Source organism: Podarcis cretensis (genome assembly GCF_951804945.1).
Source record: "Podarcis cretensis genome assembly, chromosome: 2".
NCBI classification, from domain to species: domain Eukaryota; kingdom Metazoa; phylum Chordata; class Lepidosauria; order Squamata; family Lacertidae; genus Podarcis; species Podarcis cretensis.
This window is the reverse complement of record NC_137171.1, coordinates 118,928,141-118,948,791: the sequence shown is the minus strand read 5'-3', so window position 1 is coordinate 118,948,791 and position 20,651 is coordinate 118,928,141. Positions and strand designations below refer to the sequence as shown.

The window sequence follows — 20,651 nt, the reverse complement described above, 5'->3', positions numbered from 1 at the left end:
TCGGCCAGCTGGTGCCGAAGAAGGATAAGAATTTCTTTTTGTACGCTACTACGGCAGCAAGGATTCTTCTAGCAAAGTATTGGAAGACACAAGAGCTACCCACGCTGGAGGAATGGCAGGCGAAAGTGATCGACTTTATGGGACTGGCAGAAATGACCGGCAGAATCCGCGACCAAGAGAAAGAGACTGTGGAAGAAGATTGGAAGAAGTTTAAAATATATCTTAAGAGCTACTATAAAATTGAGGAGTGCTAAAATGCTAAGGGAGAGGAAGACGTAGAATTACAGCGGTAAATTTTGTTTGATTTAGGGTGAAATTGAAAGGGAGAATGAATTTACATTTAATTGGCTAAAAGGGTTGTTGAATAATTGTTAAAAATAAAAGGATGCAAAAAGGGGAAGGTATGGGGAAGTCCGAGAAAAGAGGCTTATGGAAATATGGTTAAGAAATTATGAATTTATGTGTTTGTTTCTATGTTGTTTTTGTTTATGTTAAAAAATTTGGAAATTAATAAAAATTTTATTTAAAAAAAAAAAAATTAAGTTAAAAGTCAGCCTGAGACTGACTCGTGTTGCCCGTTCTCGGGCCCCTAAGAGTTAACAAGAGCAGCGAGCAGAGCGGTTCCTAGAGAGGCAGGAAATGGAGGGAGGTGCAACGCGGAAGTGGGAGGGGCTTCCTTTTTTCCTCCGTGGGAAAGTAGGAAGTGGCCTCAGTGGGTCTGGTGGCATCTGTGCCAGGGGAGCTGCTGGGCGCGTGGAAGGGGCAGCCTTTGGGGAGGGGGGCAGAAAAAGGCTGCAGGGTTGGGGAGCCCCCTGCCTTCTTTATCACCTCCCTCTTCCCCAGGGCTTGAGAGAGCGCGAGAGAGGCTCGTGCTAGATGCAGGCAGCCCGAGCCTACCTCGCAGGGTTGTAGCCAGGAATGAGGAGGGGCTGAGTCGCGTGGGAGGTGCATACACTAGTGGCCAAAATTGTGGAAACCTTTTGGGGAAAATGTATTTCCGGGGTTTGACACATCATAACACTACCTTTTTTTTTGGAGTGATACCATAAAATTAGGGACGCAGGTGGCGCTGTGGGTTAAAGCCTCAGCGCCTAGGGCTTGCCGATCGAAAGGTCGGCGGTTCGAATCCCTGCGGCGGGGTGCGCTCCCGCTGCTCGGTCCCAGCGCCTGCCAACCTAGCAGTTCGAAAGCACCTCCGGGGGCAAGTAGATAAATAGGGACCGCTTACCAGCGGGAAGGTAAACGGTGTTTCCGTGTGCAGCTCTGGCTCGCCAGAGCAGCGATGCCACGCTGGCCACGTGACCCGGAAGTGTCTCCGGACAGCGCTGGCCCCTGGCCTCTTAAGTGAGATGGGCGCACAACCCCAGAGTCTGTCAAGACTGGCCCGTACGGGCAGGGGTACCTTTACCTTACCATAAAATTATATATCAAACTGTTGTTTAATTAATTATTATTGTACTTTTGCAGGAGGAGAGAAACCATAGGGCTTTCTCTCTCAGGTGTCCAAGTAACTTGGCTGGCCATGGGCACTCTGAACCTTGTTTAATGCTGATATTATGTTCAGAAAGATAAACAAATGGAATGAGCTTAGCTTCGCCATGGTTTAATGTATTTTTAATCTCCGTATTAAATGTATTTTAATGTATTTTTAATCTCTGTTGGAAGCCGCCCAGAGTGGCTGGGGAAACCCAGCCAGATGGGCGGGGTACAAATTAATAATAATAATAATAATAATAATAATAATAATATTGATGGAAAGATAACTGCAGGTTTCATATCGATCGCTGCTGAATTCTTCGTCCTGTGCATTTGTGCATATCAATGTGGATTGTGTGGTTTTTTGTCCCCCCCACCCAGTTCAGATAAAGAAAAGGAGCATCTTTTCACCATTCCATTCCAAGAAATGCAGACTTGGGAGAAGGACTCCGGCCCAGACCTCTGTGCCCAGGTGGTAGCCCTAGCTGAAGATTTCCTCCTGAGAAGGCAAGAGCCTGACGGAGAGGCACAAAATGTAAGGGTACTTTGGGAGATACTGATAGACGTGTTATGAATACAGTCTTGTTACAGCACAGGTCTCAGAGCGGCTTGCAGCATATTTAAAAGCATGAGCATATTGAGAATTGTGAGGAAAAGCTGTATTGTAAGCACACGGATTAGTAATGATTTCTGCAGAGAAAGCATTGTTTAAAGTAGCAGCAACATTCAGAATAACAGGCCTCCTTCTTCTTTTCCCTCTACTCCAGGTGCCTCAGCTCTCAGAGAAGAATCTTTCAGATTCCAAGAAGGCACAGGAAGAAAAGCAGGCAGAGGAGGTGGAAGAATACGATGGGGAGATTGCCTTATTAGGTAAAGACACCCAAGTGTTGGGGACAAATTATAGCAAATGTAAGGAGTATTTTGCAGTATCTGCTTCCAAAGGATCATTTTTTTGTTACTTGCTTATTTTAAAAACGTACCTAAAGGACAAGAGAAATCTGTTATTTCATATGGTACTAGCAGTGACTAGTAAATCAGCCCTGAGTGCTCGCTGGAAGGACAGATCCTGAAGCTGAGGCTCCAATACTTTGGCCACCTCATGAGAAGAGAATACTCCCTGTAAAAGACCCTGATGTTGGGAAAGATGGAGGGCACAAGGAGAAGGGGACGACAGAGGACGAGATGGTTGGACAGTGTTCTCGAAGCTACCAGCATGAGTTTGACCAAATTGCGGGAGGCAGTGGAAGACAGGAGTGCCTGGCGTGCTCTGGTCCATGGAGTCACGAAGAGTCGGAGATAACTAAACGACTAAACAACAACTAACAGTGACAATGCTATATGCAAAATACTGCTATGGGTGGGGGCGGGCGGGGAATCCTGCGCACCAGAGAATGGCATATTAAGCTGTGGGAAGTGAGCACCTTAAGCAAAATGTGCTGGACTCTACGGGTTAAATATGGAGGAAAGAAGGTGAAAGAAGGCACTTGTGGGGTGCCTCAGGCTTCTGTCCTCTCCCCCATGCTTTTCAACATTTACATGCAGCTGCTGGGAGAGATCATCAGGAGGTTTGGGCTGATTGTTCATCAGTATACGGATGATACCCAGCTCTAACTCTCTAAATCAGAACCAGTGAAGGCGGTGAAGGTCCTGTGTGAGTGTCTGGAGGCGGTTGGAGGATGGATGGCGGCTAACAGATTGAGGTTGAATCCTGACAAGACAGAAGTACTGTTTTGGGGGGACAGGAGGCGGGCAGGTGTGGCGGATTCCCTGGTCCTGAATGGGGTAACTGTGCCCCTGAAGGACCAGGTGCGCAGCCTGGGAGTCATTTTGGACTCATAGCTGTCCATGGAGGCACAGGTCAAATCTGTGTCCAGGGCAGCTGTTTACCAGCTCCATCTGGTACGTAGGCTGAGACCCTATCTGCCTGCGGACTGTCTCGCCAGAGTGGTGCATGCTCTGGTTCTCTTCTGCTTGGACTACTGCAATGCACTCTACTTGGGGCTACCTTTGAAGGTGACTCGGAAACTACAACTAATCCAGAATGCGGCAGTTAGACTGGTGACTGGGGGCAGCCGCCGAGACCATATAACACCGGTCTTGAAAGACCTACATTGGCTCCCAGTACGTTTCCGAGCACAATTCAAAGTGTTGGTGCTGACCTTTAAAGCCCTAAACGGCCTCGGTCCAGTATACCTGAAGGAGCGTCTCCACCCCCATCATTCTGCCCGGACGCTGAGGTCTAGCGCCGAGGGCCTTCTGGCGGTCCCCTCATTGCGAGAAGTAAAGCTACAGGGAACCAGGCAGAGGGCCTTCTCGGTAGTGGCACCCGCCCTGTGGAACGCCCTTCCAGCAGATGTCAAAGCGATAAACAACTACCTGACATTCAGAAGACATCTTAAGGCAGCCCTGTTCAGGGAAATTTTTAACGTGTGGTATTTTACTGTATTTTTGGTTTCTATGGAAGCCGCCCAGAGTGGCTGGGGAGGCCCAGCCAGATGGGTGGGGTATAAATAATAAATTATTATTATTATTAACAAATATGAACACAATTGGTGAAAGTTTAGAGGACCATGGAATAGCAAACATGGGGAAATTATAATCCCTTCTGCTAGGCAACTGCAGTAATTACAATTCTGTGAGGGGAATAGGAACACTCGGCATCCTTAACATACTACAGTTCCCAGGATTCTCTGGGGGAAGCTATTGATGTTTAAATTGGTATCTTACTGCTGCAAATGTATAGGGGAGATGGGACCACACAGTTTCTCTTCTCTGCACAGTGCTAGGCAAGCCCCAGTGACCAGCTGATTGTTGTTGCTTGTAAAGCACTTTGTACGGGGTTTTGGAAGGGCCGTTCACATTCAGCTCTGCCCTAAACCAGGTGCAAAGCAGGTGGGTGTGATTTGTCCGAAACAGCCATGCATACCAGATGAGTCTCTCCACGGCTGGCTTAATGGCTCATAATAATAATAAGCCAGCCGTGGAGAGACTCATCTGGTATGCATTATTATGCAGACTCATCTGGTATTATTATTATTATTCTCGGTAGTGGCGCCCGCCCTGTGGAACGCCCTCCTGTCAGATGTCAAGGAAATAAACAACTATCTGACTTTTAGAAGACATCTGAAGGCAGCCCTGTTTGGAGAAGTTTTTAATGTTTGATGTTTGATTGTTTTTAATAGTCTGTTGGGAGCTGCCCAGAATGGCTGGGGAGGCCCAGCCAGATGGGCAGGGTATAAGTAATACAGTGGTACCTCGAGTTACATACGCTTCAGGTTACATACGCTTCAGGTTACAGACTCCGCTAACCCAGAAATAGTACCTCAGGTTAAGAACTTTACCTCAGGATGAGAACAGAAATCGCGCCGCGGCAGTGGGAGGCCCCATTAGCTAAAGTGGTACCTCCGGAACGAATTAAGTTCTTAACCTGAGGTACCACTGTAAATTATTATTACGATTATCATTATCTTTTGTTTGGTCTTGGCTGCCTCTCTCTCTCTCTGCTTTGAAGTTTGACTCATCCCACGACTCTCTCTTTTTGTTCCACAAGTTGACGAGTCCGACGGAGAAAACGAAGAGGCGGTCCTCCCAGCAGACAGACCCGAGCGCAGACACCCCACCCGGATATCGTTGGAAGAAGTCATCCTTGGGAAGCTTTTCCGGGTGGAAGAAGGGCCTCCGGGCAACGTGCCCGCGACAAACTTTGTCACGGAGAAGCCGTTTGAGTGCTCCGAGTGCGGGAAGCACTTCTCTACCAGCTCCCACCTCATCAACCACAAGCGCGTCCACACCGGGGAGAAGCCCTACAAGTGCTTGAGCTGCGGGAAAAGCTTCACGGAGCGAGGCAACCTCTTGAAGCACCAGAGGACCCACACGGGCGAAAAGCCCTACGGATGTTCCGACTGCGGGAAAGCCTTTGGCATCAGCTCTCAGCTGATCAGCCACAAGCGGGTGCACACGGGAGAGAAGCCCTACGAGTGCTCGGACTGCGGGAAGAGCTTCTGCACGAGCTCGCAGCTCGTGCGCCACAGCCGGGTCCACACGGGCGAGAAGCCGTACAAGTGCTCCGCCTGCGGGAAAACCTTCAGCCAGAGGTCGTACCTCGTGGGGCACGAGAGGACGCACACGGGCGAGAAGCCCTTCGAGTGCTCCCAGTGTGGGAAGTGGTTCTCGCACCGCTCCGACCGCCTGAGGCACGAGAAGATCCACACGGGCGAGAAGCCCCACAAGTGCGCCGACTGCGGGAAGGGCTTCAACCAGAAGGGCTCCCTCGTCACGCACCAGAGGACCCACACAGGGGAGAAGCCCTTCGAGTGCTCCGAGTGCGGGAAGAGCTTCAACGACCGGGGTTACCTTATCACACACCGGAGAACCCACACGGGGGAGAAGCCCTTCGAGTGCCTGGACTGCGGGAAAAGCTTCAGCCGCACGTCCCACCTGACCGTGCATAAAAAGACACATGGCGGGGAGAGGCCGTAGCCGGATCAGGAGGTGGGGAAGGGAAAGACAAACGAACACACACCCCAACCTTCAAGTCCCTCTGACCTTTGCAAAATATCAGAAAATCCGTGTGAAAATGCCGAGGTGCTCAGAATATTTTTTTAAAGGACTGTGGAGCTAAGGCGGTATACAGTCATACCTCGGGTTGAAGTAGCTTCCGGATAAGTATTTTTGGGTTGTGCGCTGCGGCAACCCGGAAGTAACGGAGCGTGTTACGTCTGGGTTTCGCCGCTCGTGCAGACGGTGAATATGACGTCACGCGCATGCGCAGAAGCAGCAAATTGCGACCCGTGCATGCGGGTTGCGTTTGCTTCTGGATGCGAACGGGGCTCCGGAACGGATCCCGTTCACATCCAGAGATACCACTGTAAATGTTTAGAGCAGAGGTGGGGAACCATTGGCTAAGTTAGTCATGCCTGTCAACTTCAATGGGTTTAGTCTTGAGTAGGACTAGCACTGAATACCTTGGAAGTCGAACGGAATAGGTTCCAGAAGTCTGTTCAACTTCCAAAATGTTTGGAAACCAAAGTGCGGCTTCTTATTGGCTCCTGCAGTCAGTCGGAAGCCACAGAAGCCTCATTGGACATTCGGCTTCCAAAAATAGTTTGCAAACCAGAGCAATCACTTCTGGGTTTGCGGCACTTGGGAGCTAAAACATCTGCATTCCAGGGCTTTCAGGATCCAAGGTGCGACTGTACTGGTTTAAGATTCAGCTGCCCCTCCTATCAGCTCCTATGGACATCAGCGGTGCAGAATCTTTGGCCCGCCAGGTGCTGCCAAACTACAACTCCCATCAAGCCCAGCAGTCATGTTCAGCGGTCAGGGGATGATGGGAGTTGCAGTCCAGCAGCAGCCAGAGGGTCAAAGGGAGGAACCCTTTTTTGAGGCTGCCTGGAAAGTTTTGTGAGGAGCTGAAAAGGAAGTTGATTTCTGAACCACCTGAAACAGAGCTGACCATTCTGTTATTTTCTCTTGAATGAGCAGTTGGGGTTGGTTGATCATATTGCCTGGAAGACAAACTCCACAGGTGAGGCGGGGCATTGGGACAGCTGGACAGAATGGGGGACCATTTGTGGTATCCTTATGTGGCTGAAAATCCTGACTAGAGCAGATGGAAGGTCCATCCATCTAAGTCTGTTTTCTGATAGCAGCTTCTCAATGTCTTTAAGAAGCAGGCCACAGTCCCTCTTCCCGCTGGTCGTATTTCTTGGCATCTGGAAGCCTGAGGTATACTGCCTCTGTCCAAGGGAGTTTTGTTCTGTTGTCATACTGAACAGCGGTTGATAGGCCTGTCTAACCCACTTTTCCAAAGCCACCTTCAGCCTGTGGTCACCACCCCATCCCTTGCCCGCAAGTCAACTATGCACTGAGAGCAAAGAATTCCCCCTTCTCCATTGCCAATCTGCCACCCGCAGATTTCCGTGGCGACCCCAAATTTGCGTCTCCTTTGGGAAGGGGGCAAAAATCTGCCACTCTCACAACAGCCTTTCCCATCTTGGTATCCACAAGATGTTGCTATTTATTTGATTCCGTATCTACCGTTTACCATAAGGTCCAAGGGCAGATTATAACAACTTAAAAATAAAACTCCAAATTCCTATTAGCCACAGCAAGTACGGACAATGGGCAGGAATGATGGGAACCGGAGTTCAGCATCTGGGAAGTATCCAGTTGAGGGACACTATGCATATTTTTATAAACCTCAGTATTCATGTCCCTTCTTGGACTTATTTCTTCCCCCTGACACACAAAGACACCCCATCTGGAATTACCAGGTTCCTCACCCTGCTCTAAAACATCTTTTGTCACCTAGTGTTTCTCAAACTTGGGTCTCCAGCTGTTTGGGGACTACAACTCCCACCATCCCTAGCTAGCAAGGGGATGATGGGAGTTGTAGTCCAACAGCTGGGGACCCAAGTTTGAGAAACACTGGACCCCCTAAAAATGGTTGAATTTCTCCCCATTTTGTCTTCTGCCATGAAAACCACTGTCATCTTTTTCTCGCGAACTTGAAAGATCCACAGCTCGTCATCTGAGCTCTCAGAACTCTGCAAAAATAATTCCTCCGTAATCTCAAGTGATAATATAAGCAGGCACCTTGTCATGGAGTTGGCATAATTTGCCAGTTTCACTTCTGCACATTTTGTGTCTGCATCTCAACCGATGTTACCTGCCCCGCACAAGGCGACATGGGCCGTTCTAGAAACAAGGATGTATAATAAAAGTTAGTTGTGATGCATGCATGCTTATTGACTGAAGGGTTTGTGTTAAAGGTGGAGGCGTATCTCATTAAGGCCCCAATCTGCCCTATACATTTAAAGATGCATCTTGCTACTTGAAACAGCCATGGCTTCCCTCAAAGGATCCTAAGGAGTGCCGTTTTGTTAACAGTGCTGCTAGTTGTTGGAAAGCAGGTGGGGAAATCCACATGAAAAGGAGACTCTGTGAGGGTTGGTAGCAATACATTTCTCCCGACTATCTCCAGCCCTTTGGAAAATCCTAAACTACAAATATTAAAATACAGTGGTGCCCCGCAAGACGAATGCCTCGCAAGACGAAAAACCCGCTAGACGAAAGGGTTTTCCGTTTTTCGAGGCGCTTTGCAAGACGAATTTCCCTATGGGCTTGCTTCGCATGCGAGTTTTTTCGCTTCCCCCCCTTTTTCTAAGCCGCTAATAGCGCTAAGCCGCTAATGGGTTTGCTTCGCAAGACGAAAAAACCGCAAGACGAAGAGACTCGCAGAACGAATTATTTTCGTCTTGCGAGGCACCACTGTATGTGCATATATACACACCTGAAAACCGGAAAAGAAATATACACACCTGAAAACCGGAAAAGAGGTGGTTGAGGTAAGGTGGGAAAATACCCTGCAGTTAATACTGTGGGAAATCCTACAGCGCTGATTGCTATTTTTCCACTCTTTTCTTCTATCACATTGTCTAAGGTGGGGCTGGTAGAGTTGGACTCTCTTCATTCCCTCACAGGGAAATTTTACGGGGCTCACATGGCACCAGAGGCAAAAAAAAAATTGGTATGCAGAGCAACATACAGATTTAGTTTCTACACCCCTCTGTGCTCCATCTCAACAAGAGAGACACATTAATCATAGAGTTTAAGGCCATATTAAAAGGTAAAGGGACCCCTGACCATTAGGTCCAGTTGTGGCCGACTCTGGAGTTGCGGCGCTCATCTCGCTTTATTGGCTGAGGGAGCTGGTGTACAGCTTCCGTGTCATGTGGCCAGCATGACTAAGCCACTTCTGGCGAACCAGAGCAGCACACGGAAACGCCGTTTACCTTCCCACTGGAGCGGTACCTATTTATCTACTTGCACTTTGATGTGCTTTCGAACTGCTAAATTGGCAGGAGCAGGGACCGAGCAACAGGAGCTCACCTCATTGCAGGGATTCGAACCGCTGACCTTCTGATCAGCAAGCCCAAGAGGCTCTGTGGTTTAGACCACAGCGCCACCTGTGTTCCAAGGCCATAATACATCCAGGCAAAGAAACAAAACACCATTCAAGGTCACAGAGCCTGGGGACACTGCTTGTGGGGTGGGTGGTCGGGGAAAGTTCAAAGGGCCGAAGAGAAGGGTCTGGAGGGCCACTTTTTACTCCCAGGGCCAGAGGTTTAAAAGGCAGGTGGCATGTATAAACTCGTAGAAATCTCAAGCACAGAATGGGCAAGGCAGAACCAAACATGGAAGCCAGAAGATGCAATGCACCCATTTGATTCTAAAGAGTTTTATTCAGAGCTATATCCTTCGGATAATGCAAGCGAAGACAAGGGTTTTTATATAGTGCTAACATGGATTAAAAGCCAGATGGGGGCTTCAGCGACCAGAAGGACTTAGAGAGAGGGAGGAGATGATCTTGGGAGAGAATTCAATAATTCTGAAGCAGTTGCAAGATAACCAAGCCCTGAAAAGGGATTGAGTTTCCACACAGAACTCGCGAGAAGGTTAAAGATACTCCGCTGTAGCGGCATATGTAAAAAGCTTTTTCTTTTTTTAAAAAAAAAAATCAGGTTCAGCAAACTGGCTAGCTTCCAGAATCCTGCATGGGAAAGAAAACAAAAGAGCATCATAACGATTTGCTAAAAGTGAGAGAGAGAACATATTTGTCTAATATCAGGGCATGAAAATATTTGCAAGGATCCTTTCCACAAGTAATAAAATACCTGTTCCTAAAACAGCTGCAGATTAATGTCCACAGCTATGTGAATGCCATGTTTATTTAAAAAACAAAATGAAACACAGATTTATGCATTTAGGAAATCTAATTTCTGCCCCAGTCAAAGCTTTTGAGCCTTGTATAAATTATGTAATATGGTCCTAACTTGGATAACTTCTTCTGTATTTTATATACGGTATATATCTTTGCTTTGGCCACCTCCATACCATGCATATAAAAGCACCATGATATTTTAAATAGCCATGGCTTCCCCCAAAGTATTCTGGGAATTGTAGTTTGTTTGTTAAGGGTGCAGAAGTTTGTTAGGAGACTCCTATTCCCCTCAGAGAACTATTATTTGACAATCCCTATTCACAGGGAAATCTGGGAACTGTAGCTCTGTAAGGGGAATAGGGATCTAACAACCCTTAGCAAACTATAACTCCCAAAATCATTTGTGCCATTGGAGACACAAGGCAGGGACTGCATTGTTGACCTGAGTGCACTATCTATATACCCGCAGGTCCCACTTATTGAACACACTGCATTCCTTGGAAATCATTCGTTAAGCGAGTGTTCGCATAACACGTCCATGATTTCCATTGATTCCTATGGGAATATTTCTAACTGGGGATTTGTACAATCTCTGTGGTTCCTTCCCGATATGGCTGCAGCCAACCAGCAAAAAAGAGACAAAAGGAAAAACAAATTTGTCCGATCTCCCCTGCTCCCTGATTTTTCTAATCTCCCTCCCTCTCTGCATGCTTTCTGCCCAAAAATGGCTGCCGTTGACCAGCAAAGCATAAGGAAGAAAAGAAGTGGGCAAAATCTGGATATTCAGATATCTGAATCTGCTGGTTTGGGCATAATATTTATGCTTGGATAAGTGAATTTTCCAAGAGTGAGTGGGTGGATAGCGGGACCTACCTGTACCTATACTTCTTTAACAAAATCTCACAGTACTGCCTGATTGCGTTGATTATAAATACAAAGGGAAAAGTGTAATATATGAACATATAATTACAATACGAAAGGGAATACCGTATTTTTCACTCTATAGGACGCACCACCGGACCATAGGACGCACCAGACCATAGGAGGGGGAGAACAGGAAAAATCTCCCCCTCTCTGCTCAGCGCCCCTTCAGCGAAGCAGCAGGAGAAACGGAGCCCTTTCCATTTCTCCTCCCGCTTTGTTGAAGGGGCGCTGCACAGCTCTCCCTCTCTGCTGAAGCCAGGAGAGTCTTGCTCTCCCGGCTTCAGCAAAAGGAACCCGAAACCTTTGGAGCGCAGCGCGAGTTCCCGCTGCGCTCCAAAAGCTTCAGGCGGCTATCCCTGAAGCCTGGAGAGCGAGAGGGGTTGGTGCGCACCAACCCCTCTCGCTCTCCAGGCTTCAGCGAAAGCAACGCGAAGCCAAGGAGCGCGGAGGGAGCTCTCCCTCTGCGCTTTGGAGGCTTCACGTTGCAATCGCTGAAGCCAAGGAGCCTGCATTCGCTCCATAGGATGCACACACATTTCCCCTTAATTTTTGGAGGGGAAAAAGTGTGTTCTATAGAGCGAAAAATACGGCAAGTTGTTTATTATGCTATCAAATCTATGAAGTTGCATTCAGAGCAGACCCATGGAAATGAATGGAGTTACGTTAGTCATGTCCATTGTTTTCAATCAGTCTACTCTGAGTAAGCAGGAGACAACCCTCTGATGTTCAATGAAGCTATTTGTTTTTACAGCTTTGTCGTTCTTTCTATCTCATTCCTGTCATTTCTAACAGCATATTCTTTCTGAATACAGTGGTACCTCAGTTTTTGAACATAATCCGTTCCGGAAGACTGTTTGGCTGCCGAAACGTTCGACAACTGAGGCGCAAAGGGTGGTCTGCACTTTCAATGGAGAAAATTGGAAAAAATGCAGTGGAAGCCGTTCGACTTCTGAGGCGGGTTTGAAAACTGAAGCATTTACTTCCGGGTTTTCGGCATTCGAAAACCGAAACGTTTGGTTTCTGAGACATTTGAAAACTGAAGTACCACTGTATGTCGAAACAAATCAGAATGTTTGGGAGGCAAAGGTGTATTAGAAAAGGAGACCCTACTTCTATACATTTATTCTGCTTAAACAGTATGCTAATAAACATCTCTCCAGAGATTATTAATAAAATCAAATGGACAAGGGTGACCAGCAGGTTCTTAAGGGAGAAGGTGGTTTTTAAGATATCTGAGGGATTTCAAGGTAATAAAGCAGCATTTTTTAATGGGGTCTGGGAATTGTTACTATTTACTGTGCTTATATCCCATTCTCCTGGTGGGATATAGCAGCTTCTCCACTCTTCCTCACCCTCGTTTTATCCTTGCAACATGGAGGATAAACTGAGGAGGAACTGGCCTATCGTCATACAGGAAACTCCGTGGATGGACCAGGGATTTGATCCTTTGTCTCCCTGGTCCTCACACAAAACTCCAGGCTCCACAACACGCTGGCTGTTGCTTGTCTTACCCAAGTGCAGCTTCCCGACATTTCCTGCTCTATACAGCGGTGGTCAAAATAATGGCATTGCAATCCAAGCTCATCTGGAACAATCAAAGAGTGTTATGAATAAGACAGACATCATATACACAGCCCAGCCAAGGAAGGGCAGCTTTGGCATATCCAGACTTGGCCGTGGTTTAAGTTTAAGGATCTCATCTGCATTACCACTTTAAAAAGTAAAGGACACTTGGATGGTTAAGTCCAGTCAAAGACAACTATGGGGTTGTGGCACTCATCTCACTTTCAGGCTGAGGGAGCCGGCGTTTGTCCACAGACAGCTTTCTGGGTCATGTGGCCAGCATGACTAAACTGCTTCTGGTGCAACAGTAAACTATGAGTTAAGCCAGAAATGCTGCTTACCTATTTATCTACTTGTGCTGGCTTGCTTTTGAACTGCTAGGTTGGCAAGAGCTGGGACAGAGGAATGTGAGCTCACCCTGTCATGGGAATTCGAACCGCCAACCTTCCGATTGGCAAGCCCAAGAGACTCAGTGGTTTAGACCACAGCGCCACCCGCGTCCACCACTTTAAGCAGTCATAAAGGGTAAAGGTAAAGGGACCCCTGACTATTAGGTCCAGTTGCGGACGACTCTGGGGTTGCGGCGCTCATCTCGCTTTACTGGCCGAGGGAGCCAGTGTACAGCTTCCGGGTCATGTGGCCAGCATGACTAAGCCACTTCTGGCGAACCAGCGCAGTGCACGGAAACGCCGTTTACCTTCCTGCCAGACCGGTACCTATTTATCTACTTGCACTTTGACGTGCTTTTGAACTGCTAGGTGGGCAGGAGCTGGGACCGAGCAATGGGAGCTCACTCCGTCGCGGGGATTCGAACCACCGACCTTCTGATCGGCAAACCCTAGGCTCTGTGGTTTAACACACAGCATCATCCACGTCCCTTTTAAGCAGTCATGGCTTCCCCCAAAGGATCCTGGGAACTGTAGTCTGTTATGGGTGCTGAGGAGACCCTCTGTTTCTCTCCCAGAACTCCATTTCCCAGGGTGGCTAAACAATCAGTCCTTCTTCCCAGTGAATTCTGGGAATTGTCACTCCATATAAGAATTTTCCCCAAGCCCCCTTCTTGCCGATCCTGCTTTGTACCCCTCCGAGCGTCTCCTTGAACTCTGTTAACAGCTCCAGGGAGGTGAGGGAGCGAGCATAAAACTCAATGGCTGAGCAAAGGTAACATTTCATTGGCTGCCCCCCTCTGGGCCCACCCACCACTGTCATGTGACCCCAGGGGATTCCCCAGAAAGCAATGAAAAAGGTCATCCCCGATTCCTGTCATAGAGGAAATAATGATGCGTTGTCATTAAAAGCTTCTCTCGGCAAAGCAAAATGAGAGCTCTTCCTTACCACGGCGGTGCTGATTTCCTCCACAGTGAGCTCCGTAGATTCGGCAATGAAGCCTGAAATGTACAAAAAATAAACTGCTACAGCGTTTTTACTCACGGGGAGTGGGGAAACCACGAAAGGGGCAGGTGGGGGAACAAGGAGGAGGATGTAGACATGTCACGTTCTGAGATTATGATGATTATTTATTGAATTTATATACCGCCCTATACCCAGAGGTCTCAGGGCGGTTTGCAGAGATCGACATAAAAACCACAATATACTGTATAATCAAAATAAAAACAACTCAATAACACCCCCCCCCCCAAGAGCCACATTTTAAAAGGGCATATAGGATGGTTAAAAAGGAGGCTGAGCTATGGGCTGTTCCTTGGCATGCTGCCAGAGATCCTGACAAGACAGAAGTACTGTTTTTGGGAGAAAGGGGGCAGACAGGTGGGGGGCACTCCCTGATCCTGAATGGGGTAACTGTGCCCCTGAAGGACCAGGTGCGCAGCCTGGGAGTCATTTTGGACTCACAGCCATCCATGGAGGCGCAGGTCAATTCTGTATCCAGGGCAGCTGTCTACCAGCTCCATCTGGTACGCAGGCTGAGACCCTACCTGCCCGCGGACTGTCTCGCCAGAGTGGTGCATACTCTGCTTATCTCCCACTTGGACTACTGCAATGCACTCTATGTGGGGCTACCTTTGAAGGTCACCCAGAAACTGCAACTAATCCAGAATGCGGCAGCTAGACTGGTGACTGGGAGTGGCCGCCAAGACCATATAACACTGATCCTGAAAGACTTACATTGGCTCCTAGTATGTTTCCGAGCACAATTCAAAGTGTTGGTGCTGACCTTTAAAGCCCTAAACCATGGGTAGGCAAACTAAGGCCTGGGGGCCGGATCCAGCCCAATCGCTTTCTAAATCCGGCCCGTGGACGTTCTGGAAATCAGCATGTTTTTACAATAGTAGAATGTGTGCTTTTATTTAAAATGCATCTCTGGGTTATTTCTGGGGCCTGCCTGGTGTTTTTACATGAGTAGAATGTGTGCTTTTATTTAAAATGCATCTCTGGGTTATTTGTGGGGCATAGGAATTTGTTCATTTCCCCACCAAAATATAGTCCGGCCCCCCCACAAGGTCTGAGGGACAGTGGACTGGCCCCTTGCTGAAAAAATTTGCTGACCCCTCCCCTAAATGGCCTCGGCCCAGTATACCTGAAGGAGCATCTCCACCCCCTTTGTTCAGCCCCTGGGTCCAACTCTGAGGTCCAGTTCCAAGGGCCTTCTGGCGGTTCCCTCACTGTGAGAAGTGAGGTTAGAGGGAACCAGGCAGAGGGCCTTCTCGGTGGTGGCGCCTGCCCTGTGGAACGCCCTCCCAGCAGATGTCAAGCAAATGAACAATATCTGACTTTTAGAAGACATCTGAAGACAGACCTGTTTAGGGAAGTTTTTAATGTTTGATGGTGTTTTTAATATTCTGTTGGGAGCCGCCCAGAGTGGCTGGGGAAACCCAGCCAGATGGGCGAGGTATAAATAATAAATAAATAATTATTATTACTACTACTTTTAATCCAGGGATTCCTGGGGTCGAACCTGGAAAGGAGGTCTCTCCCCCCCGCCCCCCCCCCGGGGCAATGCCCTGCCTTCACAGAAGCAAATCATCCCACTCCATCTCACCTATGTGCATCTGTTCATGTTCGGCAAGCTGAGATCTCCGGCTAAAGCTTTCCGTGCATTCCGAGCACTGATACGGCTTCTTTCCCGTGTGAGCCGCCTTGTGTGTGATCAGGGACTTTTTCCAGCTGAAGCTTTTCCCGCACTCGGAGCACTTGTAGGGCTTCTCTCCCGTGTGGGTCCTCTTGTGCACGAGGAGGGCAACTTTCTGGTTGAAGCTCTTCCCGCAGTCGAAGCAGGTGTACGGCTTCTCTCCCGTGTGGATGATCTCGTGGCGCGCCAGGTGGTCCTTCTTGTGGAAGCACTTCCCACACGCGGCGCAGGCGTACGGCTTCTCCCCCGTGTGGATCCTCATGTGGTTGATCAGGCCGACTTTCCAGTTGAAGCCCTTCCCGCACTCGGAGCACTGGTAGGGCTTCTCTCCCGTGTGGGTCCTCTTGTGCGTCATGAGGCGGTCTTTCTTGTAGAAGCTTTTCCCGCACTCGGCGCACTCGTACGGCTTCTCTCCCGTGTGAGTCCGCATGTGCGCGGTGAAGTTGGCTTTCACGCTGTAGCTCTTCCCACACTCGGAGCACTCGTGGGGCTTCTCCCCCGTGTGGGTCCTCTGGTGCGCGAGGAGAGAGGATTTCACGTGGAAGCATTTCCCGCACTCAGGGCATTCGTACGGCTTCTCCCCCGTGTGGATTCTCTTGTGCTGAATGAGGATCCATTTGCCGCTGAAACTTTTCCCGCACTCAGAGCACACATATGGCTTCTCCCCAGTGTGGGTTCTCATGTGTACGTTAAGAGCAGACGACCAGCTGAAGCTTTTGCCACAGATGGTACAGTCATGTACGTTCTGCTCCCCTGTATGTTTCCTCATGTGCATGATCAGGGACCGTTTCCAATGGAAACTTTGGCCACAGTCAGAGCATATGTGCGATCGCTCCCCGGTGTGGGTTTTCTCATGTCTTAAAAGGTAAGAGGAGCACGAGAATCCTTTCCCACAGTGTGAACACTGATACGGTCTCTCTCCGGTGTGAGTCCGCTTATGCACATCAAGGTACGATTTCAGGATGAAGGATTTCCCGCAATCGGAACATCCATACGGTTTCTCTCCCGTGTGGGTTCTCCGGTGTGTAATAAGGCCCGAAATCTGCTTGAAGCTTTTGTCGCACTCGGAGCACTCATACGGCTTCTCTCCCGTGTGAGTCCTCTTATGCGTGACGAGGGTTGCACCGTGGTTGAAGCTCTTCCCGCACACGGAGCACATGTATGGCTTCTCTCCGGTGTGGATTCTCCGGTGTGTGATAAGGTAATCTTTGCGGCCAAAGCTCTTCCCGCACTCGGGGCATTCGTAGGATTTCAAGACGGGTCCCACCGAATGGGACTTCTTGTGTCTCCGGAACGATGCTGCGTAGCGGAAGCACTTTCCGCACTCGGAGCACTGAAACGGCTTCTCCGCTGTGTGGCTCTGCTTGTGTATGTTGAGGGTCCCTTTCTCGCGGAAGCTCTTCCCGCAGTCGGAGCACTGGTACGGCTTCTCTTCGGAATGGGTCCTCATGTGCACGTTGAGGGCAGATTTCACAGTGAAGTTCTTCCCACAGTCGGAGCATTCGTAGGGTTTCTCCCCCGTGTGGATTCTCCTATGCACGGCAAGGTGCGGCTTCCGATTGAAGCTCTTCCCGCAGTCCGGGCACTTGTACAGCTTCTCTCCCGTGTGGATTCTCTCGTGCAGAATAAGGGACCCTCTGCGATAGAAGCTCTTCCCGCACTCGGAGCACGTATACGGCCTCTCCCCCGTGTGGATCCTCTTGTGCTGGACAACGTATGCTTGTTCCCGAAAGCTCTTCCCGCAGTCCGAGCACTGATATGGTTTCTCTTCCGTGTGGCTTGTCTCGTGGCCGAGAAGTTCGGGGCGGGAAGAGAAACCCTGGCCACACTGGGAGCAACTGTATGGCTTTTCTCCAGCATGACCCCTCTGGTGTATAACCAGCTGAGATCGCTTATGGAAACTTTCCTCGCAGGAGAGGCATTTATATGGATTCTCTTTCGCTGGTACCTCCTTCAGATGCTCTGTGTGCTGCAGGATTCCAGGTGCCCCTTTAATCTTAAGACCCTGGGGAGATTTCCCGCTGACTGTCCCCGAAGTTTCTTCTCCTCCTCGCTCGGCTGTTTCCAGCTGACTTTCCTCTTCATTCCCTGGCACTTGATCACCGCCTGCTAGGACAAAATGAGAGAGGGAAAGAAAAGAGTGTCACAAATGGGTCCTGCAATAAAACATTACAGTGTGGAGTGTTCCTCTGGTCTGCCAGCCATACCCCCTCCTATGAGACTCCATTCCGTTGCCTCTCCCATCTGATTTTCTGGGTCCCCCGGCCCCCAACCTTCAGCATGCGACATCCTCATTGGGCTTTTTGGAAGCGTGGATTCTACCTTAGGGATTTTTTGTATTTCTGAAAGCCTTGAGGTTTTACCCAGCCCACTGATAGCTTCTCCTTGTGTGTATGTACGTGCGTGTAATGTGTTGTTCTGCTTGGATAATGCAACATAAAAACCATGAAAATAGCCTGCTGGACTTCCGGGACGCCGCGGCCGCTGAAAAGGAGTGTGAGATAACTCCTCTGGGGGAGTCTCAAACAGCATGGAGATTTAGAGGGGTCGCGAAGGCTACGTGAACCCTGAAACCACAGGAGGGAATCCTGCGGGACAAGGTACCCTGCGACGCTGCCTGTGCTCGCCTGTGTTGCCGGCGTTTAACAAGGCTGGAGCTGCAGTGTAAAGGGGAGGCAACAGACTCCATGCTGTGAAGCCTCAAACTCCGAGGGAAAGCGGCGGACCTCCAACAACAGCGGAGAAGCTGGGAAGTAGCTATAAATCACTGTGGAAAAAGCAGTGGGGATAAAGAAATACTGGAAATTACTTAGATAAGATTAAAGGAACGTTTTGATAAGAACCCAGCGGAGAAGAAATAATTGGTGAAAAGGAGGAGGAGTCCATTCCTGGCGGTAAGGTGAAAAGAAAGTATAGCAAGACGCTGGCAGAGAGGAAACAAAAGAGGAAAAGAGGAAACAAGCTGCCAGTGAGTGTGTGGTGGAAAGACCTCAGACACAAAGTATAAAGTGTCAGAGGCAAGGTAACAGTTGAACTACTATATCGACTAGGGAGAGGGGAAAAAGACTTTTCTGTTTCATCGGGACGGAGAGCGCTTTAACCAGCACGGGTTTCGGTGGAGGACTTTTGCTTTTAAACCTCAGGATTGGGGAGAATTGGGACTTAAACGGAGTGTGGAATATAGGTGCCTTAGCAGCGCTCTGTGTTTAAAGACAGGGACTGTGAGACTGTGTTTAAAGTTTGTTTAAAGTTTGTTTAAAGATGGTGAGACTGTGAAAGGACTGCCATATTGAGTGAGTTAAAGGGGACCCGCCTTCTTCATCCCCAACCGGATACGTTTTTGAGCTTCAGAGACAGCTGTGATTCTCTTGATTCTTCGGGATTTAAAGAGACATACACCCCGGGATGCAAAGTTAAAGAATACGTTTTCGCAGGACCTTGCTTATGAGTTTGAGAACCCCCTGAATCTGGAAGCGTTTCTGGAGGTTCAGGTGTTTACTACATTTAATTATAAGACTCTGAGGATTTAAATACGTGTCTGAATTTAGGTACAGTTAAAACTGTATTATTAATATCTGATCTTAATTAAGGGTTAATTTTTGTGCTGTACCAATTTAGTCAATTTTGGACTCTTGTTGCAATATCTGAGAGACGTTAACCTTGTTAACCTTGTTACCTCTATATCTTACCCACATAGTATATTACATTATACAGTATACTAGGAAGAACTAAACTTAAATATACAAATGCCGAACGGTTCTAAGAAGGGGGTGGCAACACCAGCGGAAAGGAGGCCTTCAAAACAAGAAGAGGGGAAGGAGGCAAGAGATATTAGAGATTATGACAGCTTGATGGCCGAAATAAGAAAAGAATTTAAAAATAATGAACAGTATATTGAGAGAAAATTGATGGAGGTACAAGAGACTCTAGACAAAAAATTGGAGGAAGTGGTAGGGGAACTGAAAGGGAAAGTTAAGGATCTCTCGGTAAAAGCTAAGGTTTTGGAGGATTCAGTGAAAAGGGTTCAAAAGGACACGAAAGACAGTAGGAAAGAGATGGACAGGATTAGATTAGAAGTTAAAGAAATAGGAGCAACACAGGAAGAGTTGTTGGACAACATGGCTATGACGCAGATGCGTCAAAATCAATCTAACCTAAAACTTAGAGGAATACCAGAGGATTTAAATGAGAATATTAGAGTTAAAGTGGTGAAAGAGCTGGCAATATGGCTAGATAGAAAAGAAGAAGAGATAAACCATTGCTTGGTAAACATATTTCGAATAAGAACAAAATCGGCCAAGGCCAGAGGGAAAAAATTGCCAGGAGATGTAATAGCCATGTTTAACTCATTGGAGATAAGAAACGAAATTTTGAAACAGAACTATGTCAAAAGGTTATATATTGAAGAAAACCCAATTATTATTTACAAAGAGATTCCTTCGAGATTTCTTCAAAGGAGGGACCCATATAAAAAATTAACAAATCAACTGAAGAAAAATGGGATCTTGTATAGATGGGAGTTTCCGGAAGGTATTTCATTCTATTTCAAAGAAAAAAAGTTTAAACTGTCCACTATCTCAGAACTTCAAAAATTTGCAAGGAGATACGAGAAGGACCTGGGGAAAATGATGGGGGAGGAGGAGGTAGAGAACCAGCAAGGAGAAGAAAAAGGAGGGAGTGAAGAAGAAGAAAGAGAGGAGAGCTCAATAGGAGAAAGAGAAGAACTAGAGGAAGGAGACAAAGAACACTAAATTGTACATAGGTTTAATAAGTTAATTAAATAGTATATAACAGATGGCATTAAAAATACTAAACTGGAATGTGAATGGACTGAACAATAAAAATAAAAGGAATCAGATTACCCACATATTACTG

The 20,651-nt window shown here is 48.0% G+C and overlaps 2 protein-coding genes across 5 annotated transcripts in view; one reads left to right on the top strand and one right to left on the bottom strand.

Annotated features, from left to right (window-relative positions):
- Positions 1-692: 692 nt before the first annotated feature.
- Positions 693-8,215, top strand: LOC307208833 (uncharacterized protein). 2 transcript variants are annotated; one of them, XM_079963826.1, is made up of 4 exons: positions 693-933; positions 1,858-2,011; positions 2,244-2,346; positions 5,027-8,215. In XM_079963826.1, the coding sequence occupies exons 2-4, from the start codon at positions 1,904-1,906 to the stop codon at positions 5,953-5,955; spliced, it is 1,140 nt and encodes a 379-aa protein (XP_079819952.1). In that variant the 5' UTR covers positions 693-933; positions 1,858-1,903; the 3' UTR covers positions 5,956-8,215. The 2 variants fall into 2 exon arrangements, with proteins under 2 accessions (XP_079819952.1, XP_079819951.1); XM_079963825.1 differs by having other exon boundaries at positions 2,244-2,360; positions 5,035-8,215.
- A 1,487-nt stretch (positions 8,216-9,702) lies between these two features.
- LOC307205713 (uncharacterized protein) overlaps positions 9,703-20,651 on the bottom strand; it is a 32,971-nt gene continuing 22,022 nt past the window's right edge. For 2 of the 3 annotated variants that reach the window (XM_079958464.1, XM_079958462.1), the window contains exons 9-12: positions 15,687-17,885; positions 14,024-14,076; positions 12,637-12,710; positions 9,703-10,030 (exon numbers count right to left, since the gene is read on the bottom strand). In XM_079958464.1, the coding sequence (XP_079814590.1) occupies positions 12,666-12,710; positions 14,024-14,076; positions 15,687-17,885 (2,297 nt within the window). In that variant the 3' untranslated portion in view covers positions 9,703-10,030; positions 12,637-12,665. The remainder of the gene's footprint in view (positions 10,031-12,636; positions 12,711-14,023; positions 14,077-15,686; positions 17,886-20,651) is intronic. The other variant, XM_079958463.1, reaches the window with a different exon arrangement.

Excerpts from the sequence above, each read along its gene's own strand:
- LOC307208833 (XM_079963825.1), top strand. The coding sequence starts at position 1,904 with ATGCAGACTTGGGAGAAGGACTCCGGCCCAGACCTCTGTGCCCAGGTG. Across the intron at positions 2,012-2,243 it reads CTGACGGAGAGGCACAAAAT|GTGCCTCAGCTCTCAGAGAA; the intron begins GTAAGGGTACTT and ends CCTCTACTCCAG. Across the intron at positions 2,361-5,034 it reads TATTAGGTAAAGACACCCAA|TCCGACGGAGAAAACGAAGA; the intron begins GTGTTGGGGACA and ends CAAGTTGACGAG.